This window comes from Helicoverpa armigera, chromosome 15 (assembly GCF_030705265.1).
Source record: "Helicoverpa armigera isolate CAAS_96S chromosome 15, ASM3070526v1, whole genome shotgun sequence".
NCBI lineage: Eukaryota > Metazoa > Arthropoda > Insecta > Lepidoptera > Noctuidae > Helicoverpa > Helicoverpa armigera.
The window spans coordinates 8,575,331-8,598,649 of NC_087134.1; the positions used below are offsets into that span (position 1 = coordinate 8,575,331).

At 36.1% G+C, this 23,319-nt stretch overlaps 1 protein-coding gene across 2 annotated transcripts in view; it reads right to left on the reverse strand.

The window, feature by feature from the left end:
* LOC110379740 (uncharacterized) overlaps positions 1 to 23,319 on the reverse strand; it is a 39,680-nt gene that overhangs the window by 3,047 nt on the left and 13,314 nt on the right. The window contains exons 2-5 of one of the 2 annotated variants that reach the window (XM_021339530.3): positions 18,788 to 18,921; positions 16,363 to 16,493; positions 15,785 to 15,983; positions 14,927 to 15,140 (exon numbers count right to left, since the gene is read on the reverse strand). In XM_021339530.3, coding sequence (XP_021195205.3) covers positions 14,927 to 15,140; positions 15,785 to 15,983; positions 16,363 to 16,493; positions 18,788 to 18,807 — 564 coding nt within the window. In that variant the 5' untranslated portion in view covers positions 18,808 to 18,921. The remainder of the gene's footprint in view (positions 1 to 14,926; positions 15,141 to 15,784; positions 15,984 to 16,362; positions 16,494 to 18,787; positions 18,922 to 23,319) is intronic. The other variant, XM_049845114.2, reaches the window with a different exon arrangement.

Genomic DNA, 23,319 nt, shown 5'->3' on the forward strand with positions numbered 1-23,319 from the left:
TTCAACGATTTTTGGTTTGATCAAAGTATCTCTTATAGTTTTTGAGATAGGTTGATTTAACTGCAATTTACGGAACCCTTCGTGCACGAGTCCGACTCGCACTTGGCCGGTTTTTAAGAATAGCGTCGTCAGAATGAAAATTGCAAAATGAAGAAAGGCAATATCTGCGAAAAAAATCTAATGCGTTTCTGAGAAGAAATTTCGTAAAGCACGTTCCTATTTCTTTCTAGTGAAAAGTTGAGATTTTTGCACTTCCGAATTTTGCATTCTAAGGTGTCGAATAGATACATAACATAGGTTTATTGATATAAGCCAAATAAAATAAACCATTAGATTTTCAATAAGAGACGGTGTGGTTAAATGGAGCTCATTGTTACTCTGAAACCATTATGTAAACCACATATTTTACTTATTTATACGTACCTATATGAGCACAATAACATATTTATTTATTACCTTTAAACAAAATAAAACAGATAATATCGTGGAAATATTTCGATATAACGATCAATTTGAGTCAGTAGGTTAATCACTCGACTGTACATATAAGATTTAATAGATGTTGGAGAATAATAACTTTTAATTAATATAAGTTTTAACTAATATCGTAAAAACTTATTTGTGTACTTGTACGTGACACACTGATTTGATGTTTGATGAGCGAGCTTGGAATCAGCAAAAACTAGCTGACGAGGTGGGAAATGAGGGACAACTCATTCACTCACTATGAAGGTAAGTATACTTTTAAAACACGTCATATTATTATACACTACAAACCCTAAACATCAAAATAGAAATCATTCAAAAATGTCATGATCGAATTCCATCATTCAATCAATCAGCCATTACGCGGAATCTGAGTCTGGTAAATCCTGTGTGATGACCGCTCAATTAGCTTATTACATATAATATTATCTTCATTATTTCAGAAAGCCGTAATTACAGAACTCAGAATATACCCTGTAATTACTGCTATCTCTATAAAGACATTCGCCCAACCTCGCGAGCTGCGAAGTCTGTTCGCTCTACCTCGCGACCGTGTGTCACAAGAACAATAAAAAACAAATAAATAACTTGTAAATTGAGAACTAGGCAAGGGTGTCGATTACGTACTTAAATAATTAAGACAGCGATTACAACATGTACGAGGTTTTACATTGTAAAAGTACACCGGATGTCTCGGGAGCCAAGGTAAGCCGTAAGGCTGTTGAAAGCTTACTTTCTATCTTAATAAAGGATAATAAGGCGGATTACATACTGTGAGCTAAAGCGTAGTGAACGTTTATTAAGAACGTTTTTTTTTAAAAAAACTGACTTCACAAAATGCTGAAAACTAAATAAATCTTTTCTACATGTCTATCACACAATATAATCCGCAAATAGATTCATTACATGATTGCATCAAATACCTCCTAGCAATGGATTCAAAACTTAATGTGGTCATTATGAAAACCTTTTGAATAGATAGATACTGAAAATATAAACACCGCAAGAATGATTTTGCTCCGAAAAAAAAACAAAGGCTGCCTAGATGAATCGTCAAAGCAAACGCAACGGAAAAACGAACTTCTGTAATTATAAATAACAAAAATAAGTAAGCCACATCAATTCTATTGCAAAAATAAGTCAGCTACAAAATCCGGGTGCATAAATCGGACGTTGATAAGTAACGGTAATCCATCCAAGTGTCGAACGCGGCATGAGCGACTTAACCTCGCTCGATCTGACAGGAGTCCCTCTATTGTAATTGTAATGTATCTGATCTACACTAACACTTATGTAGGTATTTAAATCAATCCATGTCAGTTTCACTCCTACGTATATTTAAATCTTTAAATTTATTCATTTGGTATTTTTTTCAATACATAGTGAAAATATTCCGATATTTTGTTGCTTCTTCGTGTTCGAATTTGACAAAGTTTTGACCTCAGCTCAGCAGGGTACAAAAGCGATGCTGCGATTAGGGCATCTCTATAGGGTCTTCTGCCTGAAGATTCTGTAATGGGTAATAGTTGAAGAAACAGGAGCCTAGGGGACAGCCAAGCAATGTTTCGTGACAATCATTAACATTAACATTACACTAGGATTTTTAATTTGGGATGGCAATCAAAGGATCCATGCCATCGTTGCCGGACTAACAATCATTAGAATTATACAATATTCTGCCATGCTATGAGTACTAACAGTTATAGGATTTTCCTGATGTTTACTCTTTCCCCCATTTGAACTGTTATAGCAGTATTGGGCTTAGTCAGCCGCTATAACTTCAACTTAGGTTACAACTTGAAAGCTAAATGTTTATCTGTGGCTGATGACAACTATTTCTTCATAACCGAGCACAGTCGCGGATTAAGGCTAGTCTAAAGCTTATATCAGATCAACTGTCATTCGATAATATATTGAATATAACCGTTTGGCTCCAATCGTCATTGTTACATCTGCTTTTACGGTTCGTCACGACTGCATTAACGGAATCTATTTAAATTTATGGCACACTGAATTATTTATTGGCAGCCTTGGATGTATTACTGAAAGGATCACCTAGTAGCTCCGTTGCATTAATTTTAATGCTTACCTATTGACATGTATATTAATAAATAAATTAACTTAGATCTGCCTGAATAGGTATCGTGAGAATGTGATTACTCAAATGCTTAAGCAACTGCAGAATCTTAGCCAAAATTCTATGAATGCTTATTTTGCTGTCAATTATAAAGCAATGCCATAGTTACCATCCCTGTTATTGTGATTAATTCATAGTTGTTTACAAAAACAAGCCCGCAGGCGCGACATCTCAAGACATATTGACGAATATTAGATTTTCCTCAGGCGTCGAACTTACAATGATCGCACTGACCTTTAGTAAGCAATAATTGTTTTGTAAGTTAAATTACTTTTTAGGTACTTAGTTGACATTACGATACAGAGGTCAGGACTCAGGTCAAATTGAATAAGGTTGAAAGCTTAGGCAGGAAGATTCAGATAATAACATTTCCTTAGCAACACCTAATTTGGTTAAGCTTAACGTAATCCAAGAATACAAAGAGGTGTTTATCTGATAACCTATTGAGCAAATAGCTATAGAATACAATAGTTCGTTGAGTACTGCGATGACCATGCAAACTCGCGTTGAAATTACAATGAAGACAACGATCGCGCCCAAAGCCACGTAGAACCAAGATTATTTATTGCACAATAAATCACATAAGATCTGTAGTTATGCAAAACAATTTGCGAACTAATGAGGCAATAAGTCAATGTAATGTGCGTTATAGTGTGGGTTTTAGCAAATTACTGTTGGACAATGTTGATTGTACTGTCGATGGTCATCGAGGTAATTTTTCTTATTGTGCTTTCTTACAGATGTAGTGGAATGCGGGTATGGCTTGTTGTTCGAATGTCGACACACCTACATAGCGCGGACATTCTTTACTTAGGCGGTTTAAGCTTCACTTAACTTGAGCTTAATTGGCGACTGTGTAATTGAAGTTGCGAAATAACTTACGGCCAGAAGTTCAATTGCAACTGAAAATTAGGAATAATTGCAGGACAGACTTTGTACCACATTTTGTGGTGATTTAAGAAATATCGACTGGTCGTAAATTAAACCCTGATTTAGCTACCTAACGTTCGCATCTAATTGGCTGTTTTAGTTAACTAAGCACATAAACACTTTTGTCTTTAGGTTCAGTACGTAGAGGAAGTAAAACGAATTTGAACGGTTTTTTTACTTGCCATAATAAAGCTCAAACAATGAAAATTACCGTAACGTTTTATGTCACTCACAACTTAACGGACAATTAGCCAATCAGCTTTCCCCAGATCAACGCAACGCTCAATTAACCACATCTGACGCAAGTGACGTAACGCGTGCTTGAAATGGCGCTTGACAAACATTTGTTTGACTTGTCAGACGTCACGTCACGTCAAATTTGACAATAGGAACGGCGCATATTTGACAATTCGAAATTCATATCGTGAAGACGTACATTATAAGAGCATAGAACCACCCCCGCTCCAAAACTCTTGCTCATACATAATACACCTATCGAGACGAATTTAAAAACTGTGTCATTTCCATGATTCTAGCTGAAGTTCACAAATGCCATGAAAGATGTAAATGGTTTATACTAATAATCCTTATTTATTTTCAACATTACATAAACCGCAGAATTTCGACAAATACACAAGTTCCTTGATGGCAGAAGTACAAGAATGCGATAGCTAATTAAATAATTGCGAAAATGGCCGAGACCGACCACGGTGTCAAGATCACCTGTAACTAAACACGATATGGCGAAACCATAGAGTATTTACTTTTATATCGCGTGTGCTCCATTCGCCATGATTATTACTTGAAAGCGATGGAAAAAAAAGAGAAACGTCATAATATATGTTCTTGTAGATGATACATATAAAGTAGATATTTTGGGAAGCTATAATGTAGCTCTCTCTCTAATATCTAGCTTCAGCCAGCAGTTTCACCCACGTCAGGAACGACTTCAGGCACCTGGATATAGCCTTCCTCGATAAATGGGCTATCTAACACGCAGGCAGGTAGGTACTTAAATCCTTTTTTGAAATTTTATAATATTAGTGTAAATTCAAAATAAATACTCAGTCCAGGCAACATCCACTTTTTGATACCTAGACAGAAGTTGCGAAAACCAATAAACTTGTATTTAAAAATAAATAATTCAAGCTTCTTACATGTCAATGCCGGGACAAATTCTTGAGTATATTTATTGAACAATTTAGCACATTTTTGTGATTTTTCTAATGTTTATATTAGCTCAATACTTTAGGAAATGTCGAGCTTCTGTTTGTTTACTTCGTTATGCTCGATTTAAGGCCAAGCGTACTTCAATTACGTTTTCAAAATGTTTGTAAATATTGTCTACCATGGTAGAAAATTGAGGTTACTGTTTTTTTGGAGAGACAATTTTGTATGGAATAAAGAGACATCAACATATGAATTATTTACAAAGAGAGGCGTGCCTACTAACTGCTATACCCAAGTATTGGTTTTTCATACTAAACCTGAAAATGCGCGTTTATAGAAACAAATATTGTTTAAGGAACGCTAAGTTCTGGCTAGTGGTCAAATACTCAATTTTAAAATGTTACATGGGAGTCTAAGATTACAGCTAACTTGGGATCATTCCTTCCTATTATATTTGTCTTGTTATTTCATCTTTCACACTATTTGTCGCTTTTTGGTCATCCCTTCCTCTACATTATATCCATCAATGCTAATGCTCCTCAAATAAGTATAATATCTTCTTAGAATACCATAAATCCACATTACATGGCTCTGTACCAATTCGCTAAGTTGTAAGTGTAGCCAGCACGGAACTAAGTTACATCACCGCATGCCTAGCTTTATAGCAAGACGAATGTCTGCGAGAAAATACTGCTTCACTGCTATGAATAACTGTGTTATGTATGAACTGAGCTGTTTAGTGCTGGAAGCTTCCTGTAGTTTTGAATGGGTTGTTACTTGTAAGAGTCTATTAGTTTAGAAAAATACTAGTTTTCCGAGCAATCATACAAAATGCATCAATTCTTGACAATCCCTACAACTTTCATAAATAAGTTGATTTTGTTTTTTTTTTTCTCAAACACAGATGCTGTAGGCACTACATATACTTACGTTGGTCTCTGAGCTATCCTCGCGTAATCACAGTGGAAAGGCTATCCAAAGCTTTACAGACAAAAGTTTTGCAATAAAATAGAACTTTACACAGCTAATTATAATCCTACCGTTGCTTCATAGAAGTCATATTTCCAAGATTTGACAGAACCTATTCCCATTCATACTAATGCAAAGAAGCCTCATAGATTCAAACTGCCTGATAAACCATTACGACTTGAAACTCATTAAAATATAAACTATAACGTTTGCATTGCAACGTACATCATTATTATAAAACGAGTTAAGATGAAACATGATAATTATGAGAACAATTTATAAGACAAATCTAAGTCACGGTTTACTTGGATGCGGTCTTATGATCTTGAAGGGCTGAGACAAAGCGCTCGAGGCTAGAAACACAATTGTGTACGTGGATAAAAATGGGAGGATATCAGGAACTAATTATACTTATACTTAGCTTAACACATAAAAGGTGGAAGGATTCTTCACTTTATTTCTCGTGAATCAGTACGTAGTCCTACCCAAACCATGATATGTCTAATATAGGATTTTGCAGTTTAGAGTAAATTATATCTGCAGTTAACGACAGGTCAGGAAAGCTTACAATAACGTACCCGTAAACCTCTGAAAACAGGTTCAATTACATAGACCTTCAATTTAAGTAACGATTTAACTAATCTAAAAGTTGGTTACCCAAAACATTAAGCTACCATAAACCCTAATTATAAATACGCGGGTCTGTCACAACAAATGACCGCAATAGGAGCATCCACAAGGCCTGGTTGCTAAACTGAGTCATTATCATTACATACGATATATAATGCATTAACAATGAACAAACAAACATTACAACACAGTAGTACATTATTTTCCTATTGTGTGCATCTTGGACTTCAATCTAGGGCTGTCAGCGATGCCTTCGCATTTTAAACTAAACTGTTGTCTATAGTGAATGTTACAATATCATCTACCTAACATTTTTGTATGTTGGAGTCGGTTCCCAGTCTAAACGGGTGCAGCTGAGAATCAGTTTTTTACGAGGCCTCAACCCAGATACACGTGCAAAAAGACATATGTAATTAGCTAAACTGAAATGAGCACAACTTCAATAGAAGCAGAAACCTGGGAAAATAATACCCTCTGCCAAATAATTAATAATTAATAGTTAATAGTGGTAACCCTGGAAAAACCAACAATGATCATTCTTCCCTTGATGCATCGGTGACAAAGGACTTTAAATTTCGGAGGCCCAATATTTCGCCACGCTCAGGCACTGTCTATAATCATTAGCAACCCTGTAGTACCGGAGTACCGATCACCAATCGTTCCACGCTTAGCCTTCATTCATTTTGTCACATCCATCCGTTCTCCAGGCCTCGATTGTCTAGTAATTTGCTCCGAACCTTCGTACAAAGATGTTTCGAAACCTAATCACCTAAGGACATTAACTCTTGGTAATGATGGCCACAAATAAGTTTAATGGCTACCTATATTCTGCAGCCAGTGAAGCAGCTATTTCAATTTGGTATTAATTTTGATCGTAAATTGTCCGTTTATGTTTATTATTATTGGAATGTAATTACCGTGTATTGGTGTTGCCATTTTATAGATTGTCTATGAGATGATTTTTTTGTATTCAGGGTCGTTTGTGAAACCTCTACAGATTTCGTCAGTTATTCACAATTTTAATACTTCACAATTCCTAGGTTTAGTAATATTATAAAACGGATGCTTAATGTCTCCAAATTAACTTAGGTTACTTAGTATGAACTTACCTACTTCAAATAACGCAATTAGATAGAAAGGTCCCATGTAAAATAATGGATTTTACCTTAATGCATCGGAGCATGCAGGTAATTATAAGCAAGTAAGTTTGGTATTTCAAATATATTATGAATATTCAATTACAATTCCACTGGTTAATTAATTGTAATTGCTTACATATTTGTGTCAACATTTCTGAATTTGGTGATTATATTTTAAATCGGTTGCGACATCTTAATCGATGTTAATGAATTAAAATGTTCATTTGATGTAAAATTTGTTTTAATTGACCACCACAGCTAATATTTTTGCGTAGATATACGGTCAAATAAGATACGATTGACATTTTGTATCAATTTAAATAAATAAGCCACGTGCCTCCAGAGTACCTATGCAATTTTGAACTTCTCATAAATACGTTTTGCAAAACCTGGTTTATTATGGCGGACATCTTTGCAAAAACACTCACAGACTTGAACCTTATATAAAAGATACAAATATTTATTTCTGACATTACAATAGTTTAATTGTTGTACCTATTGATCGACTTTCACACAATCCATCCAACGTCTTTTTGATCGACCCCTTCCTCTACATATATCCATCTAAAATATTCCACACAACCTTATTTGCTAAAGCCTATGCTTAGGGTACCTTATATATTACACTTTTGCTAAAAGCTCATATTTATAACACCTTCCACAAATATCATCTTGAACGTCAGAATATATGTATTTCCCCAGCGGCTTACTGTTGCAACCGGCCTCGCCCGCGGCAAGGCAGCCGCGGGTCAGTGATCATATGACTGTATGGCTGCGCATGATTCTTTTGTGCGAAATATATCATGGAATTATGGGGGACATCTGCTATGATTTAAGTAATGTTGGCAGATTAAAGGTATATTAAAAAACTTTTGGTTGGTGTGCGAAAGGGTTTCTTTCTATAATGAAATAAAATAGAGACGCGTGATCCAACACTATTTCAGTTAGCACATTTTCATAACAATTTTGGTGTGATTACTTTAGGCGATTATCACACTGCCCCGCATGATGCAGCGTAGTGCGTGGATGCGTTTTTTTCCGTTGCTTGTAAACATCTCCGTTTGTATGGAAAACACGCATAGTCCAACACACTGAAAATGCATCCACGCGCGTTCATGCAGATCACGCACATACATGCGGAGAAACACGCACCCCCGCGCGTAGGTGCGGGGCGAAACGCAAGGTATGGCACACTGAATCCCGCAGTGTCGCGCGTGATTTTGAATGGGCGTGACGTGTATATTTGAAAATGGAAGCCGCCGTGCGTGAATCTACTAAACGCACCTACGCGCGTGAGTGCGTGAAAAACCCGCACGATGATGCAGATCTGCACTCCCGCAGGAACGCGCGTAGGTGTGTCGACACGCAAGATGCAGCGTGATGCGGGGCAGTGTGAAGATCACCTTACTTTTCAATTGACTGAGCCGACCAATGATAGGTTTTCAGCAAACATAGGTTCTCTCTGAAACAGGGCCTAATTAAAATAGCCTCGCACATTTTTACTTCAACTACATAACCGTTGCGGTTTTTTATCTCTTTTGTTTTAAACATTAAATTAAAGTAATTAACAAATTGAAGAAGGCAATCTCATGCCTAATTATTTTAATTATAACAAGGTATTTTAATTAGTGCCTTTCCTCTTCAACTATTTGAGTTTGAAATATATTTCGGGTAAAATGTTTTTAGTGTAAAATCCTATAAATACGTAATAAAGTCGGTACCTATGTTTAAAGGTATATTCCGAGATGCTATGAGAGAGTGAGGGAATAGAGAGTGCACCTGAGTTTGCGCAATCGCTTGGACACTATAATATGTCCTGCGCAGTTGGCTAATCTCCTTATTAATATAATTTATAAATTAAGAACAGCCACATGGCTGATTATCCGGCTAGGAGGACATCATAATCATTGCGAGGCACTGCTAAAATGGCTTAAAAAACCGCAAAAAGAAAGTTCTACAACATAAAACAATTACATTACATACAGGATCACTTGCACAATACAATTGGTAATGTTTATGTAACTACATGTAAGTCTTGTAATATAGCACTACATCATACATAACTGTTGCTTATACAATAAATTGCTTCATTGTAAATATAGATTGATAGCCCATGAAACTAGCTTTTGGTGTCTGCCAAGCCTGTTTTGGGCCACCATCACGAGCTCAGCCAACTATGTGAAATAATCATGCATTAGTGAATTATTACATGATTGTTGAATTGAGGAGTCAAAATAATATTTTATTCAGATTATTTATTTTGTGTACTTTGTTTTATTTTTTTTTAATATACGCGAGTACTTAAAGCCAATGACTTACATAATCGGAAATCTGTACTTCTATACGAATATAATAAAGAAGATTTTTCCGAGTAATGTGGGCTATATTTTTTCCGGTGCGAAGTGTAGTTTCCCCATACCGTGAGTGAAACTGCGGAAAAACAGCTAGTTGCAAATAAAATAACTCTAGACTATAACCAACCTTCATAATATTGGGTTGTAGTAATACTGAATTTCAGGTGTATCAAATAATTGGAATCGATTTGTAGCTTGCAACATTTAAAATGCAAATTGCAGGAAGTTTGAGTTAAATCTTTAGCAATTCTAAAATGAAATTACTATGGTTATTTACCTTGGAGATATTTTCTTGAAAATAATCTATAGCTATTAGAACGGGTGTAGAAAATGAATTGCCAACTCTTTCTTCGGCTACAATACACAAGAGTAAAAATATATGAGCAAATTACTCGTAGCTAATGTAAAAACATAACTGAGATAAGATTTACAATACATACAAACTGGGACAACGTAAACGCTTGTCCTACATACATCGCCGACAATATCTCTCAATAATAACAAAACGTATTGCTAAACTGAAACATCAATCATTACAATCGATTAAACTTTATCGATACAATAATGTCACGAAACATTTCTGACGTCTACTATGCGATTTATATCGACAATCGTCAATCGTATGCCAATAACAATATCGATTTTTATCTCGAGTAATATGTCAAATGAGTAAGTAATAGAGATTTTGCTAATTGAGATTGTGCATTCTTTAGCTTTCAGTCGGATCAAGGCTTGTTTAATCAAATATATAAAACTATTTGAAAGAAAGATATAGAGATCTTCTTCTTCTTCTTCATGAAAAAAATACTAGTAGTACATTAGACCAAAACAAACTGTTGATGAAACTCACAATGCAGAAAATATCTAAAGTTCGTTGCCAGCCTTTTTTGCAGATAGCAACCGATCATGCGCGCACTATAACGTGTTAAAGAAACGAAATAATAAAAAAAAACAACAACTATTACCAACGGTGGCGAAAATAATCAATCACAATCAATTATGCACACTAACACCATATAATTAAGATTCAAGAAGCCAAAAATATAATTTTGCGAATCGACACCACGAAATTCGAGATGAAAGTAGTTGGTCATGTAAATATGAATTTTAATTCTTTGTGATAAGGTTTAAATGAGTTGTAGAGGTAAGTTGGTCGTGTTATATGCAAAATACGAGCCAGTGTTGCCACAGCGATCTTGAACTATATACGTTCACTCGCAAATGTAGTGGAAATAAAGTTGGTGGCGAGAATTGAGCAACTAGTAGCACTCGCTGCGATCCTCCGTCACTGCAAATGTAACCAATTTTACGGTTATTTAAATAATGGATGAACACTCAATCATCAATTATGGACACTCGAGAGCAATAAATAACATTAGCAGTAGCTCAGTAGTCCATAAACTTTGATAATAGCCATCACGACAAGTTTCGCCAATACAATCGAAATTACATACACTTGCTTAGATGAGTCATCAAAAGTCAACTGATTTGTTGGGGTGTTCCAGAATAATCAATTTCTTCCCAAAAGAATACACATGGAATGTAATAAATCGTGCTTTAATTTATCTTCGTGAAATAACATAGAAAACCTCTCCTTGTAAAATCTTTCTCATAAAACGAAAATAATTAGCCAGCATTCCTTCCGTTAACTTCGTTGCTTCATTAATCTTTCGACTGCCATATAGGTAGTTAATGCCGCGGGCAGAAGCTAGGTAGGGTAGGCCCATAGTGGTGACTGACATACAAAGGGACAAAGTTCCTTTTTCGTAGAGTTGTGCCATCGGCTAATTGACTAAGCGTAATCGCACATCATAGACTAAAAAGTCGGCCGACAGTTGTCCTGATGGTTAGGAATATATAAAGTTCGTGAAACCAATTGAGGTTTTGAGTCGGTCTGATATCTGCCAAAATACCTCATCGTTGTTATGTGCCTCGTGTATATGTGTATACTACCATTCATTTCGATACTGATTTATGAGCCCGAACAAACTGTCGCCTGACTAAAAGTTTGCAGTGTGTGACTCTAAACTCCGTATCGATCCCTAAGTGAAATAAGTAATTGAGTAATTTTACTAAGAAAATATGCAAAGCATTTCGGACGCTGCCTATTCCGAAAGATATGTTGTAAGAATATGTAGAACCTGTTTGAATGCCACAGTTCGTGATAGTGATCGCAGCTCTGATAATCGGTCATCGATTCTTTGGACTCGATTGCTTAGTAACTCGATTATAAATGGCGCTAAAATAGTTAAACATTCTTCAATTGAAATAAATGGACGTTGATTTATTGTCGTTTTTCTGGATTTGTTCTTGAGTTAACTGTAAAAAATATAGATGCGTTGGATAAGTGATTGTATCGAGTTGATTAATGCAGGTCAGTCGAGATGATGAATGCTATTAGTCAGCATATTCGACATTTATTTGCAAAAATAAAAGAAGACGGGTTACAAGTAAAATGATAGGTAATAATGACTGGCTGAATAAATAAAAAAAATAAACGAACGTTTTTTTTGCAAGTTACAATATTGTACATAACTCATTGATAAAGATCGAAAATGTAATACTTGTATTAGTATTCAAGATGTTACAAGCGTTTACAAATATGCCAGTAAAATATCAAGGCTGCTTGTGCTAAAATTATCAAATTTAATATGAATAAACATTTGGTTTCACAATATATGCAACTGTTGTAAATGATAGTGAACTTAACATACATTTTTAAAACTAAACATTAACATTTTTCGTAACGATACATGATTAGATAATAATAACATGAAAAATATGCACAAGTGCTTGCATAAGTTATGCATTTATTTTTTATACGTGGTTTTAAAACGATTCCGATTTTTTAAAGTGCGTTTCGGTAGAAAATCTCCTTTCGGAACGAATTAGGAGAGAAGCCACTTCACTGCTTTGCAATTGCAACGTTGTGTTCTATCGCAAAAACGTGCGACGCCGCAACGCCACGCCGTAAATATTGATGAAAAATATTTTCCAAAAGAGTTTTCCTAGAGTTCCCTTTTCACACTGTATGAAGGCTAATTCAAAAGCACATCATTTATTGAAAAGAGTTCAGCAGTTCAAAGCATGCCATGCATAGTAATTAGTCGATTCAACTAGTTCACAGTTAATTAATTGTATTATGGCCTATTGTTGTTTAATTAATTCCAGGTTAAAGTTGGGTTCTAACGGAGTTATTTACAAAAAAAGATTTCATTTATTTCTGTTGGTACTACACATTTCTAGTGCGCAAAACCACAGCATATTATATTTAGCTACATAAGTGTTTCCGATATCAGTTTCCTTAACAGATTTTGTACATCATTTATGTCTTAAGGAAATCGTTAGTTTTTACGATTAAGTTATTCATTTATTACATTTTTGGATGCCCTTTGATTGTTGTCTTAATAGCTATAAGACCCTTAATTGCTGGTTCTATCTGCGGACGAACCGCGCCCAAGCATTGCTTAACCTCCTGAACTATCGACCCGTATTGCTGTTGCTTAGCCAAAGGATAATTTACATTTTAGAAAATCATACCGACACCTGGCATTGGTAAATATGTGGCAGATATATTGACTCTTTATGATACATTATTAAGTTTATTGCAAATAGGACGAGTAACTAACCCCGTCTGCACTAACCAATACAACTAATACACATGATGATCACGTCAGTACATAGCAATGACCGAGTTGGCGACGCCTGCGCTTGGTATTCAGCTGCATCGCTGATCAATATTCCTCCAGTTTCTGCACTCTGCCTCGTACATCAATGCATGCATGCAACGCGTTTGGGCGTATTACCAATTGTTTTTTAAACTGTGGTATAGTTCCACAAAGTTCCACAAAGTGGATCCCGGAGGATGGAAGGCGACCGAGAGGGAGACCAAGGAAACGCTGGAGGGAAGACTTGGACAGCTTCCTCTCGGACTGGCCTCAAGCAGCGAGGGATAAAGAAAAGTGGAAGGCTTTGGGGGAGGCCTTTGCCCAGCAGTGGGACAGCACAGGCTAATAAAAAAAAAAAATAGTTACCGGCACGGATATTGAGCTCTCGGCGGAAGAGTGCGGATCGCTTTGCGCACTGTACACGTAAGGCAATAAACCAATAAATCGCTTCTGCGCAGGTGAAGGTCAGGGCTCAACATCCGTGCCGATAACTTTAATGCCATTCAAGACAAATTTTATACACTATTAGGATAACTATCAACGTTATCTCAGGACAGCTAGTAAGCCATGATGATGTAAACATAATTACAAATGCACATTGGCCCTACATATGTAAGCGAGAGAGCACTCAGTAGTGGCCGAAACATACAAAGACAATATACGTATAAGATGCCCTTTCCAGCGCCGTTTAGATGACTGAAAAAGGTTTTCGTTTTCATCTAGAGTCAGAAGTAAGTACGGTTGTCAATCACAAAAGATGATGAAGACTCCTTGACTATTAGAATTGTAAAACAACACATAACTAGCTATATATGGTCAAGCTTCTAATTTGATTGACAAGCATCTCCAAGCAAGTGTTTGTAAATCATTGAAATAATTACAAGTAACGTCAGAAAAATCACAATTCGTCAGTACAATCAACACATCTTGTATGTTGAATTGTTTTGAAATTAAATATATTTTTATGATGATATTTACATAGACCTCTTGCTGTTTCACTAACGAGGTTTTGAGTAGGTACATGACTGCCCACGTTGGTGTTTGCCAATTGAAGACACTAATTGTATTCTTAAAGTTATGCAAGTCTTTGTGAATAATTCGGACTAAACAGTAAAGTTATTGTAGTATGAATGGAGTCCCTTACGTTATGTTTACAATTTGGCAACAATAATCTGCTGGTTTATTCTAACGATGACGTACTTAGCGAAAATAATTTCCTTGCTCCACTTCATTGCAAAAATGTAGTCTTGAATTGATTGAGGGTAACTACCATACTCGAACTACAGTATCTAACAATCTACGATTTTACTATCCAGCCAATCCGAACTGAATAGTTAGGTAATGTATCAAACAATATCACCCAAAACGACCCTAAATAATATCCTGGGAACTGGGAAAAAGAACACAGCTGAAGAATAACTAGAACAATATAATTTCACTTACCAGTAACGACATCTCAGTATTCTTAGGCATCATTGTGACGTCTCCAGGCCTCACGCCAGGGCCGCAGTAAGGCAGCGAGGGGCCCCTGTTTGGCAGCCGTGGGAGAGGCTCATGTAAAGCTAGCAGGGCCGCGTGTAGCCTCGCTCGGGCTGCACTGATGCCCCCAGCACCCCTTACGGCTGCCTCCACTACATCGTTCACGTCTTTCTCCCATCTGGTTAGGGAAAGTTTAATATAAGAGTTGTCGTAAATATAAAAGTAGCTTGAAATCGTCCACTGTTCAGCTAAGTTGCTCTTAAAGCTAACACGTTTAGCTTCTATCCCCAAACCTCAAATATTTTCTAACTTACACAGAAAATTATAGTAACTGTAGTAAAGTACTTACTAATAGTAGTAAGTAGTAAGCATTTTAGGTTTTCTTGTATGACCCTTACAATGAAGATCGTGAGAGACAGTGAATTTATGATCGACTGATCGTTATCGTTTCCATCCTACTATTATCCCGATGGGTTCAACGTCCGATCTAAGTAGCAATGTAAAAGTGGAAGCAACTGCCAATCTGCTTGATACATTTCATTAGCTGTCGTATACGACGGGAGAGAATATAGTCGCAAATATAGTCTGTTTGAGGCAGTACTGTTGAGCTATTTTACTTTCGTTGAAGTATATTGTATAACTGCAAGTTTAGCTTAGGATCAGGGGGTATTTAGGTTGGATTTAAGATGTTATCAAAAATGTTCATGTTGCTTAACAAACCGAAATTGAACGAGCCTATATCAATGTCTTCAGATCTATCAGGCTTCTAGCTGTTCTTTTGATCTTTTAAAGTTATTCAAAGACGTAAAATCTTTCGCTCACCTGCAAACTCCCAAACAGGACCTGATATCTTCCTTCAAACTCCTGCTAAGCGTGCAGACCGGACTATCGGAGTCCGAAGTGTTGTGAGATCCATCGTTCTTGTCCGAGTCAGACAGCCGGCGGGCTGGCGGCTCGAACTGCTCGCTCTTTGGTAAGTTGGGGGACACCCGTCCGTGGCTGCCTCCGCCGCTGCCGTAGCCTGGGACACCAACATAATCATGGATTTGTATGGGACTTTCTAGAACATCAATAGAAGGTCATTATCATATCAAAAGACAGAAATTCTTCTCAGAGATCCTGCCAGGGCTTCCTCAAGGATATCATTTCATGACGTAGATGCAGGTACTTAGTCGTATAGAAAGTCTAGGTCATCTGGATCTGGTCAGACTGAAAGGCAATATCAATTTCATTTTCATAGGCCTAACCTTTTCCCAACTATGTTGGAGTTGGCTTCCAGTCTCAACGGCAGTAGCTATATTTTATATGGAGCCACTGCCTATCTGACCTCAACCCAATTACCTGAGCAACCATGTCCCCTTGCTAAGCTAATTCCAATTTGTTTGTGACTATGAACTGACCTGAGGACGTGGAGGGTGCCCGGCGAGGCGTCCGAGGAGGCTCCACGGCTTCAACCTCGGGCACCTCGTCCAGTGAGTCCACGATTATTACTACCTCTTGCTCTTCTTCTTCTGTATACAGGGGATTCGATCTGCGGATAACAAAAGAATATCATTAAAAATAACTTTAGTCATAGACAGCTTAGCAAATGTTTGAACTGTATTTCTCTCTAGTGAGCACTGAACTTATTAGGTTTCATTCAAAAGTTTCAACGACAAACATAAGTTTTTCAAATTGAGCAATCAAAACTAAGCTTTAGGCATCGTTCAGACCAAACGTATTGTCGGCCGCTGACTGTGAGCGCGCGTTACGCAGTTTGTTGCTTTTCCATATATATTGAAATTGTCGTTCACACCGAACTGACTATACGCTGTTACGTCGTCTGTTGTAGCTGACTCTCAGTGGCCGATTATTTTACTACGCGACTATGCACGGCGGACGCGGATTGGCTACGCGGACGCAGTTGCCGAATAGCGCCGCTCCGCCGCGTACGCACCGCCGCGCCTCGGTACAGCACGTCGATAATTAGTGTCCCTTTTATAAAAACTTAAACGTATTAAAGATAGTAACTCATCGAATGTTTTACTGTCATACGAAAATATTTCTTGAACTTATTTGGATAAAGTCTATATTCGAAATATAAGGTATGAAATTGACCAAGAAAACATCTCTTCAAATTTAAGGGATATACCCACAATCTCTTCTTTTTATTATTTTCGTCTTCCTCTAGAGCTTCGCAAATGGCAACTATCTGAATGCGCATCATTTAATTGAAATATCAGTAAAACGTCTGATTTGAAAAAAAATAAATTACGCTAGTTTTATCGTTTATAAAATACTACGATCAACTTCAAATACTGAGCCCTTTTATGTGTAGAATAGTCAGCCGCTCAGCGTACGCATCTAGTGTGAACCTACAAGAGCCTATTCTTTTGTTCACACATGTAGCGCATCGTACGCCTATTGTACGTATAGCCTATTGTCGGCTTGGTGAGTACGCGTACTGCAGATTGAGTCGACGTTCACACTGGGGCAGACAGTGAGTATACTCACAGTCAGCGGCGGACAATACGTTTGGTGTGAACAATCCCTTACGCTTCATTTTCATAACTTTCAGTATTTCGTATTTCGAGTTATGTTACCTAATTAAGACCTTTTTGACGGCTGATGCACTGGTATAAAAGAAGCCTGGCTGGTAGGTATCTAGAATGCCCTTGCACTTTTGTTATTTCATTCACCTTCTTACAAAGGAATAAGAAATCTATGTAAAGAGCATACATGGTTCAATGTATCTTTTACTGATACCACAAAAAACTGCCATTTCCTCATAGTGACGCAAAATTGCTGACCACTTCTAAAGTTCAATAAAACGGGTTTAGGTATTTATATCCTTAAATAGGTGAGTAGTGAGTGCACCAGCTTAACTGACTGCATGCACAAGTTTGTAATAATCACTATATTATAATGTAGGAACAACTTTCCATGGCACAATGCCATGTGAATAATATTAGAGATAATTATGTTTTCCTAGGCATTCCGATCGTCCTGATATATCTCCTTACAAATAACTACATATTTGTTTTTTTTTGCTTAAACCCCAATAGGAGAGTAAGCATAATTTAGACTGCTATCTTCCCGCTTTCGAGCTAAGACCTCAGAAGAAGGCAGAAGACTAATATAATAAAATACCTACATATTGAAATGAGGACATTCTTCGTAAGCACTTTATGCAATGGCTAATTTCTACAGTTGTTCCTAAAAAATATAACACTTAATTACCATTACTATCTCCGTCCTTGACCGACGTGACGCATAGACATAAAAGCTAATGCGAAAATTAAGTACAGTCACGCACAAAATCTAGTCGCCTTTTTGAATGTACAATTTCTTAAAGTCATCGACCTTTGTGCTGTTAAGGAAAAATGTACCATATGAGTTCAGAATAAGGTTTATAAAATTAATTGTGGTTTTGGTGGTAGGGTTTTCGATGAATCAGAATTTCCTGGATATTTCCAGACGGGTTATTGTTTGGAAATGTTCGGTTATTTGCGGGTACAGAGTATTGTTCTGGCTTGTGGTTATGTGACTTTATAATAATGGAATTTTGACGGTAAGGTTTCTCTTTTTCAATTTGGATTATTATAAAATGGTTGGATGTTACAACATGCAACTGAACTGGCTGGTCCTAAAATGTGAGAGAGAATCTACTAAAGAGATATTGCATTCAATTGACAAATTTGTGAATGTGGACTATCGAACTGTCATACTACTGTTAACTCTCTGATGATATTTGTGTAACATATTATTCTCGACCACATCAGTACCTTCACGATTCATCAATTTACCACTTTACTGTTACTTTAAAATAAAGCTTTATAGTAATACCTGAGTAAGGGCGGCGGCATTTGTTCGAGCGCGTGCAAGGGGTGATGCGTCGGCGGCGCGGGAGGCACGGGCGGAGCGCGCTGGCCGCCGCACGCGCACCCTGCCGCCTCCTCGCACTCGCGTCGCCCTCCACCCTGACAGGAAAGAGGACTAGTGTGAGTGGGACTATTTACAACAGTGACGTCATATTCATGTGCAGGCCATTTTTGGACGCTACTGTGTCTCCTCAAGGGCTATCATATCGTATGGAAAAGGAAAAGTAGATGACAACCAGCCAAAAAGCCCTACAAAATTCTTGTTGAGGCAAGATATTAATGCTGCCTAGAGTCAAAGATCATCAGGAAGGAAGAGATTTTGTGGGGAGACCATGTCACCATAACCCCGGTATGGAACAGGACGCCTTTCAAAAATAGATTTGTATTTTGTTCATCTTTTACTTTATTCTCGAGAATTTCGGTGTTGTCTTTGCAGAAGTTATTCGCTACGAATGTTTGAAATCATACATTCCCCTTTCTATAGCAGGTCTCACAGGTATCATTAGCTGCTTAACCATTAGGTAGTCTTTTCTTTGATTAGTCACAGCCGCGATGAGAGACTACGAGGAAGTCATAGATATCGAGGAAGCTAACCGGGAAATAACAATAGCTACGTCATTCGATAAATGCCTTATGTTCATACATTTTCAAGAGGTATTGTTTTATGATGTTGAAATATTTCGGCTGTCTGGTTCTTCTTGTATTTTTAGAGGTTCCAAGGTAGAAACATCCAAATTGTTGCCCAGTTTTTGAAGAGGAGAGCTTATTCTTTTCATATCCTTTCGACTCCTACAGATAAACCGCCTCAGTTCCTTTCACTTTATCTAAAGGATATCTGAACCCCTCTCATTGATAGAAATCAGACTGATGATATGCCCTTCAGAAGTCAAATCATTCACAAATACATACCCCATTAAAGAAACATGAGCAATTTCACACGAGTCCATAAGGTTTATCTACATGATCGTAATGATGCCTACAAGGCTCTAGGCAGCTACACACACAATTAGTCTGCCTTACATAATGCCAAACAAAGAAATACATTCATTGTTTCATACTGCACCGTCTGATACAATCTCTGGACATAGATTAGAATAATGTGTGGCACAGAGTGGTCACTCGATTTAGCAGTTGAGTTAAGAGAATTGTATTGTAAATCATTGTTTGAAACCTTGGCATGTGCATAAAAGGACATGCGCTCAAATCATCGTTGATTGAATTTAATGATAATTTTTCATACATTGTAAGTAACCTCCGTTCTTAATTTAGAGGCTCGAAAGTTTTATAATAATTATTAAACCCACAGTTTTAAAAATCAAGAAATCTGAAAAGCGGAAAAGTTTTCTAGTAGATTTACGAAGTATTTAATGATTTACTAAGCGTGTAAAATGTTTCCACCAGAAAACCCGTCAAAGTATTAACGTTATCACATGTACCATACCATCTACTCCATCCGGCGATTTACTCTATTATCTGTTCACAAATCACATTACCTTTGAATAATTCATGAAGAATCTCGGAAGTTCGCTTTGCTTTGTTTTTTATACAATTAGCATTTTGTGGAATCAAGGAATGTATCCGTTTTTTTTCTGTAGCAACCACTAATGTGTCGGTTAGTAGGTTTTAGTTAGTTAATTTTGGGCTCAGTTTCACGACAAGACATTAAAAACGTCGTTTTTTTTAAACATCTGTTTACTATGAATTTTCATGTTCAAGTTTCAAAGTAAACAGTTGTTTGTGTTGTTGGTGAACTAAAGCCTTAGTTATTTGGATTATCTGTAAAATGCTAATTATTAATTCAATATAATAATTCTATTCTAACTTATTTTCATCTCACGACCTTTAATGATAGTATGTCACTAGGTCAACTCTTCTCAAGATAATCCACAGCAAAGAGGACAGTCAAGTAGAAAAGTGTTAACTCACGATATATCCAACAATTATTGTCGCTTATAACGGATGTTAATTTGTGGGATCAACTAGCCAGATCGCCCTCGTTCCACTTGTCTGTACCGTGGAAATACAGTATTAAGTAACACTTAATATATACTGTTAAGAAATTACTTATTGTCTGTGTTTATACTGCAACATGTGTTATGAGATTGACAATTGCAGGAGTCGTTTTCTTGTCTGAACAAATATGTTTGCGGTTTGCGGTTTTATATGGAAATCATGTAATCATTGTTTGTTTCACTTTCCGTATTGTATTTGCTTTTCATATAAGCTCATAAGCAATCAGACATACCACTAAAGCAACCAGGAGTTATAATGAAAAAATCTATTAGAGAATTAAATAATAAACATAGATGAACACACAAAACCAATTCACGCAATGACACCTCCGTTTTTTTTTAATTAATTTAATTAAGAAGAAACTCATCAATCATTCCTTTAAGTAGATTAAAGTAAGTAGTTCCCTCGTAGATTAAACCACAAGTCAATATAATTATTTGATCAGTTAATTGCTTGGAACTAATTCAAATATTAATTATAATAATGTTTTTATTTGTTTAATATCACGGCTTGTTTACTTATCTATTGAGTAGATTAATTGGATGGTAGCTGAGCATGCCTGATGATGCGCCCCAAGGTTCTCTTCAGGTAGTTAATTGGCTTTTGTTTGAAAAATATTTAGGTGATGTAGAGTGGAATGAAAGATATGTACTTCTTAGGGCCTATGCACCCAGGTTCCCAGTAGGTTCCCAGTTCAGTAAACTATTGTTATGAAGAGATCCGATGATTGTGTTTAAAAATGCATCATGAAATTTTAGTGTTTCAAAATACACAAAAAAGCTTGCAGGCAAGCTGAAAGATTAAATCGATTTCAAAATAAATAACGTCACTAATTAATCAAGGGGAATTCGAATCGATATTTCATAAGAGGTAACTTATTATTTTATCTTTTATCAACACTAAAGGCTATCAGTAACTGCAATTAAAAATACATTAAAAAACGCGAATCGAGAATGTTAATCGAGTTTCTGCACAGAAGAACATAATCGAAAAAAGTTACACAATACGATTACCACGAATACACAACGATGCGATTAGCATTTGAATAAAAAACATTCAAATAATTGAGATGTACCATTTTCGTAAACATCGAATCAGCCGTGCGGTATCGATCATCGATCAATTGGTATTCGATTTAATATCGATTCGTGATCAGATGAGTACAATTAGTGCGTGACTGTACATTTTGAAATATAATACAATTGGGCAATGTGCATATTTGTTACAGTATCGAATTTAAACAAATAGTGGTCTATGCGGGATGTAGTAAAATCGGCTTATTTTAATTGCAGATTCGTAATGAGTTACAACCCAACGATTTTTTTTTTCGTAATTTGTTATTGATACTGGTTGTTATATCATTCAATACAACTTTAGGTATATTGTTATTTGTATGGGGTTTATTTTGATCTTTTTTTAATACAAAAACAAAGTAAATCCCGTGTGTCGAATTTCAAAATAATCTTCGACGAACAAAATGTTAACTTTTCCTTCCAGATTCTCAGTCAAACAATACTTATTTTTCAACACAAGGACAAAAAAACTGACAGCACATTAAGCTAGTTATTTAGTAAAGTTAGCGATATAATCAGTTAAGTAATTTGCGCACATAATAATTCATATTAATGTGTTAAGTAAGGACATCGCTCCATCTTAACACCTTTACTTAGTATATTTACAAGCATTACCGATGCTAGATTATAAACGAATGCACAATATATCTTATTAAATAAGCCTGTAAGGCTCTTGCACAATATACATGAGGTACTTAATTTTAAATTAAGGTTTTTTTTTCAATTGCTTAAATATGTAGTAAATTAGGTATAACCTTACGACAGATGAAGGTTAAGAACCTTTCTCGTTTTTTTTAATAGTTTGTTAATTTGTAGTAAATTCCAAACTGTCGCCACCATTTTCTATTCATACTGAAAACACTTTACGAAAACTTTTCTTCTTTATAACCAACATCCAAAATAAGCAAAACACTTCGATATCAATGGGTACTTACAAATTAATAATAATAATTTTAAGATTGCGTTAATATTACAACAAATTATTACCTAACGCTAAAGGTCAGTAAAACAATCATAAATTCATTTAGAAAAGTAAATTAAAAACTCAACGTGGTCGATGTCATTGTCAGAAATATCAAATGTGCAAGACCTCAACAGACAATAATACAGATGTCTAAATCGTGACTCGATATTAAATCGATATGATAATCGATAATACATTATTCTCTAAATCGATAAAAACTTAAAATATTCGAAAATTGACATCAAGGCGATGATAAAGACATAATGATTATTATGCCTTGACCCGAGCTTTGAAAGCGAAAATATTTTTTATATTCTAAAATAATGTGTTTAAGATTAGTCAAGGTATTAATTTATAGTTCTTTGTTTACGTATACCAAAGAAAGAATAACTTATTATCTGCTTAGATATTAATATTATTTTCAGCTAGTCTAGGTTTACAATAAAC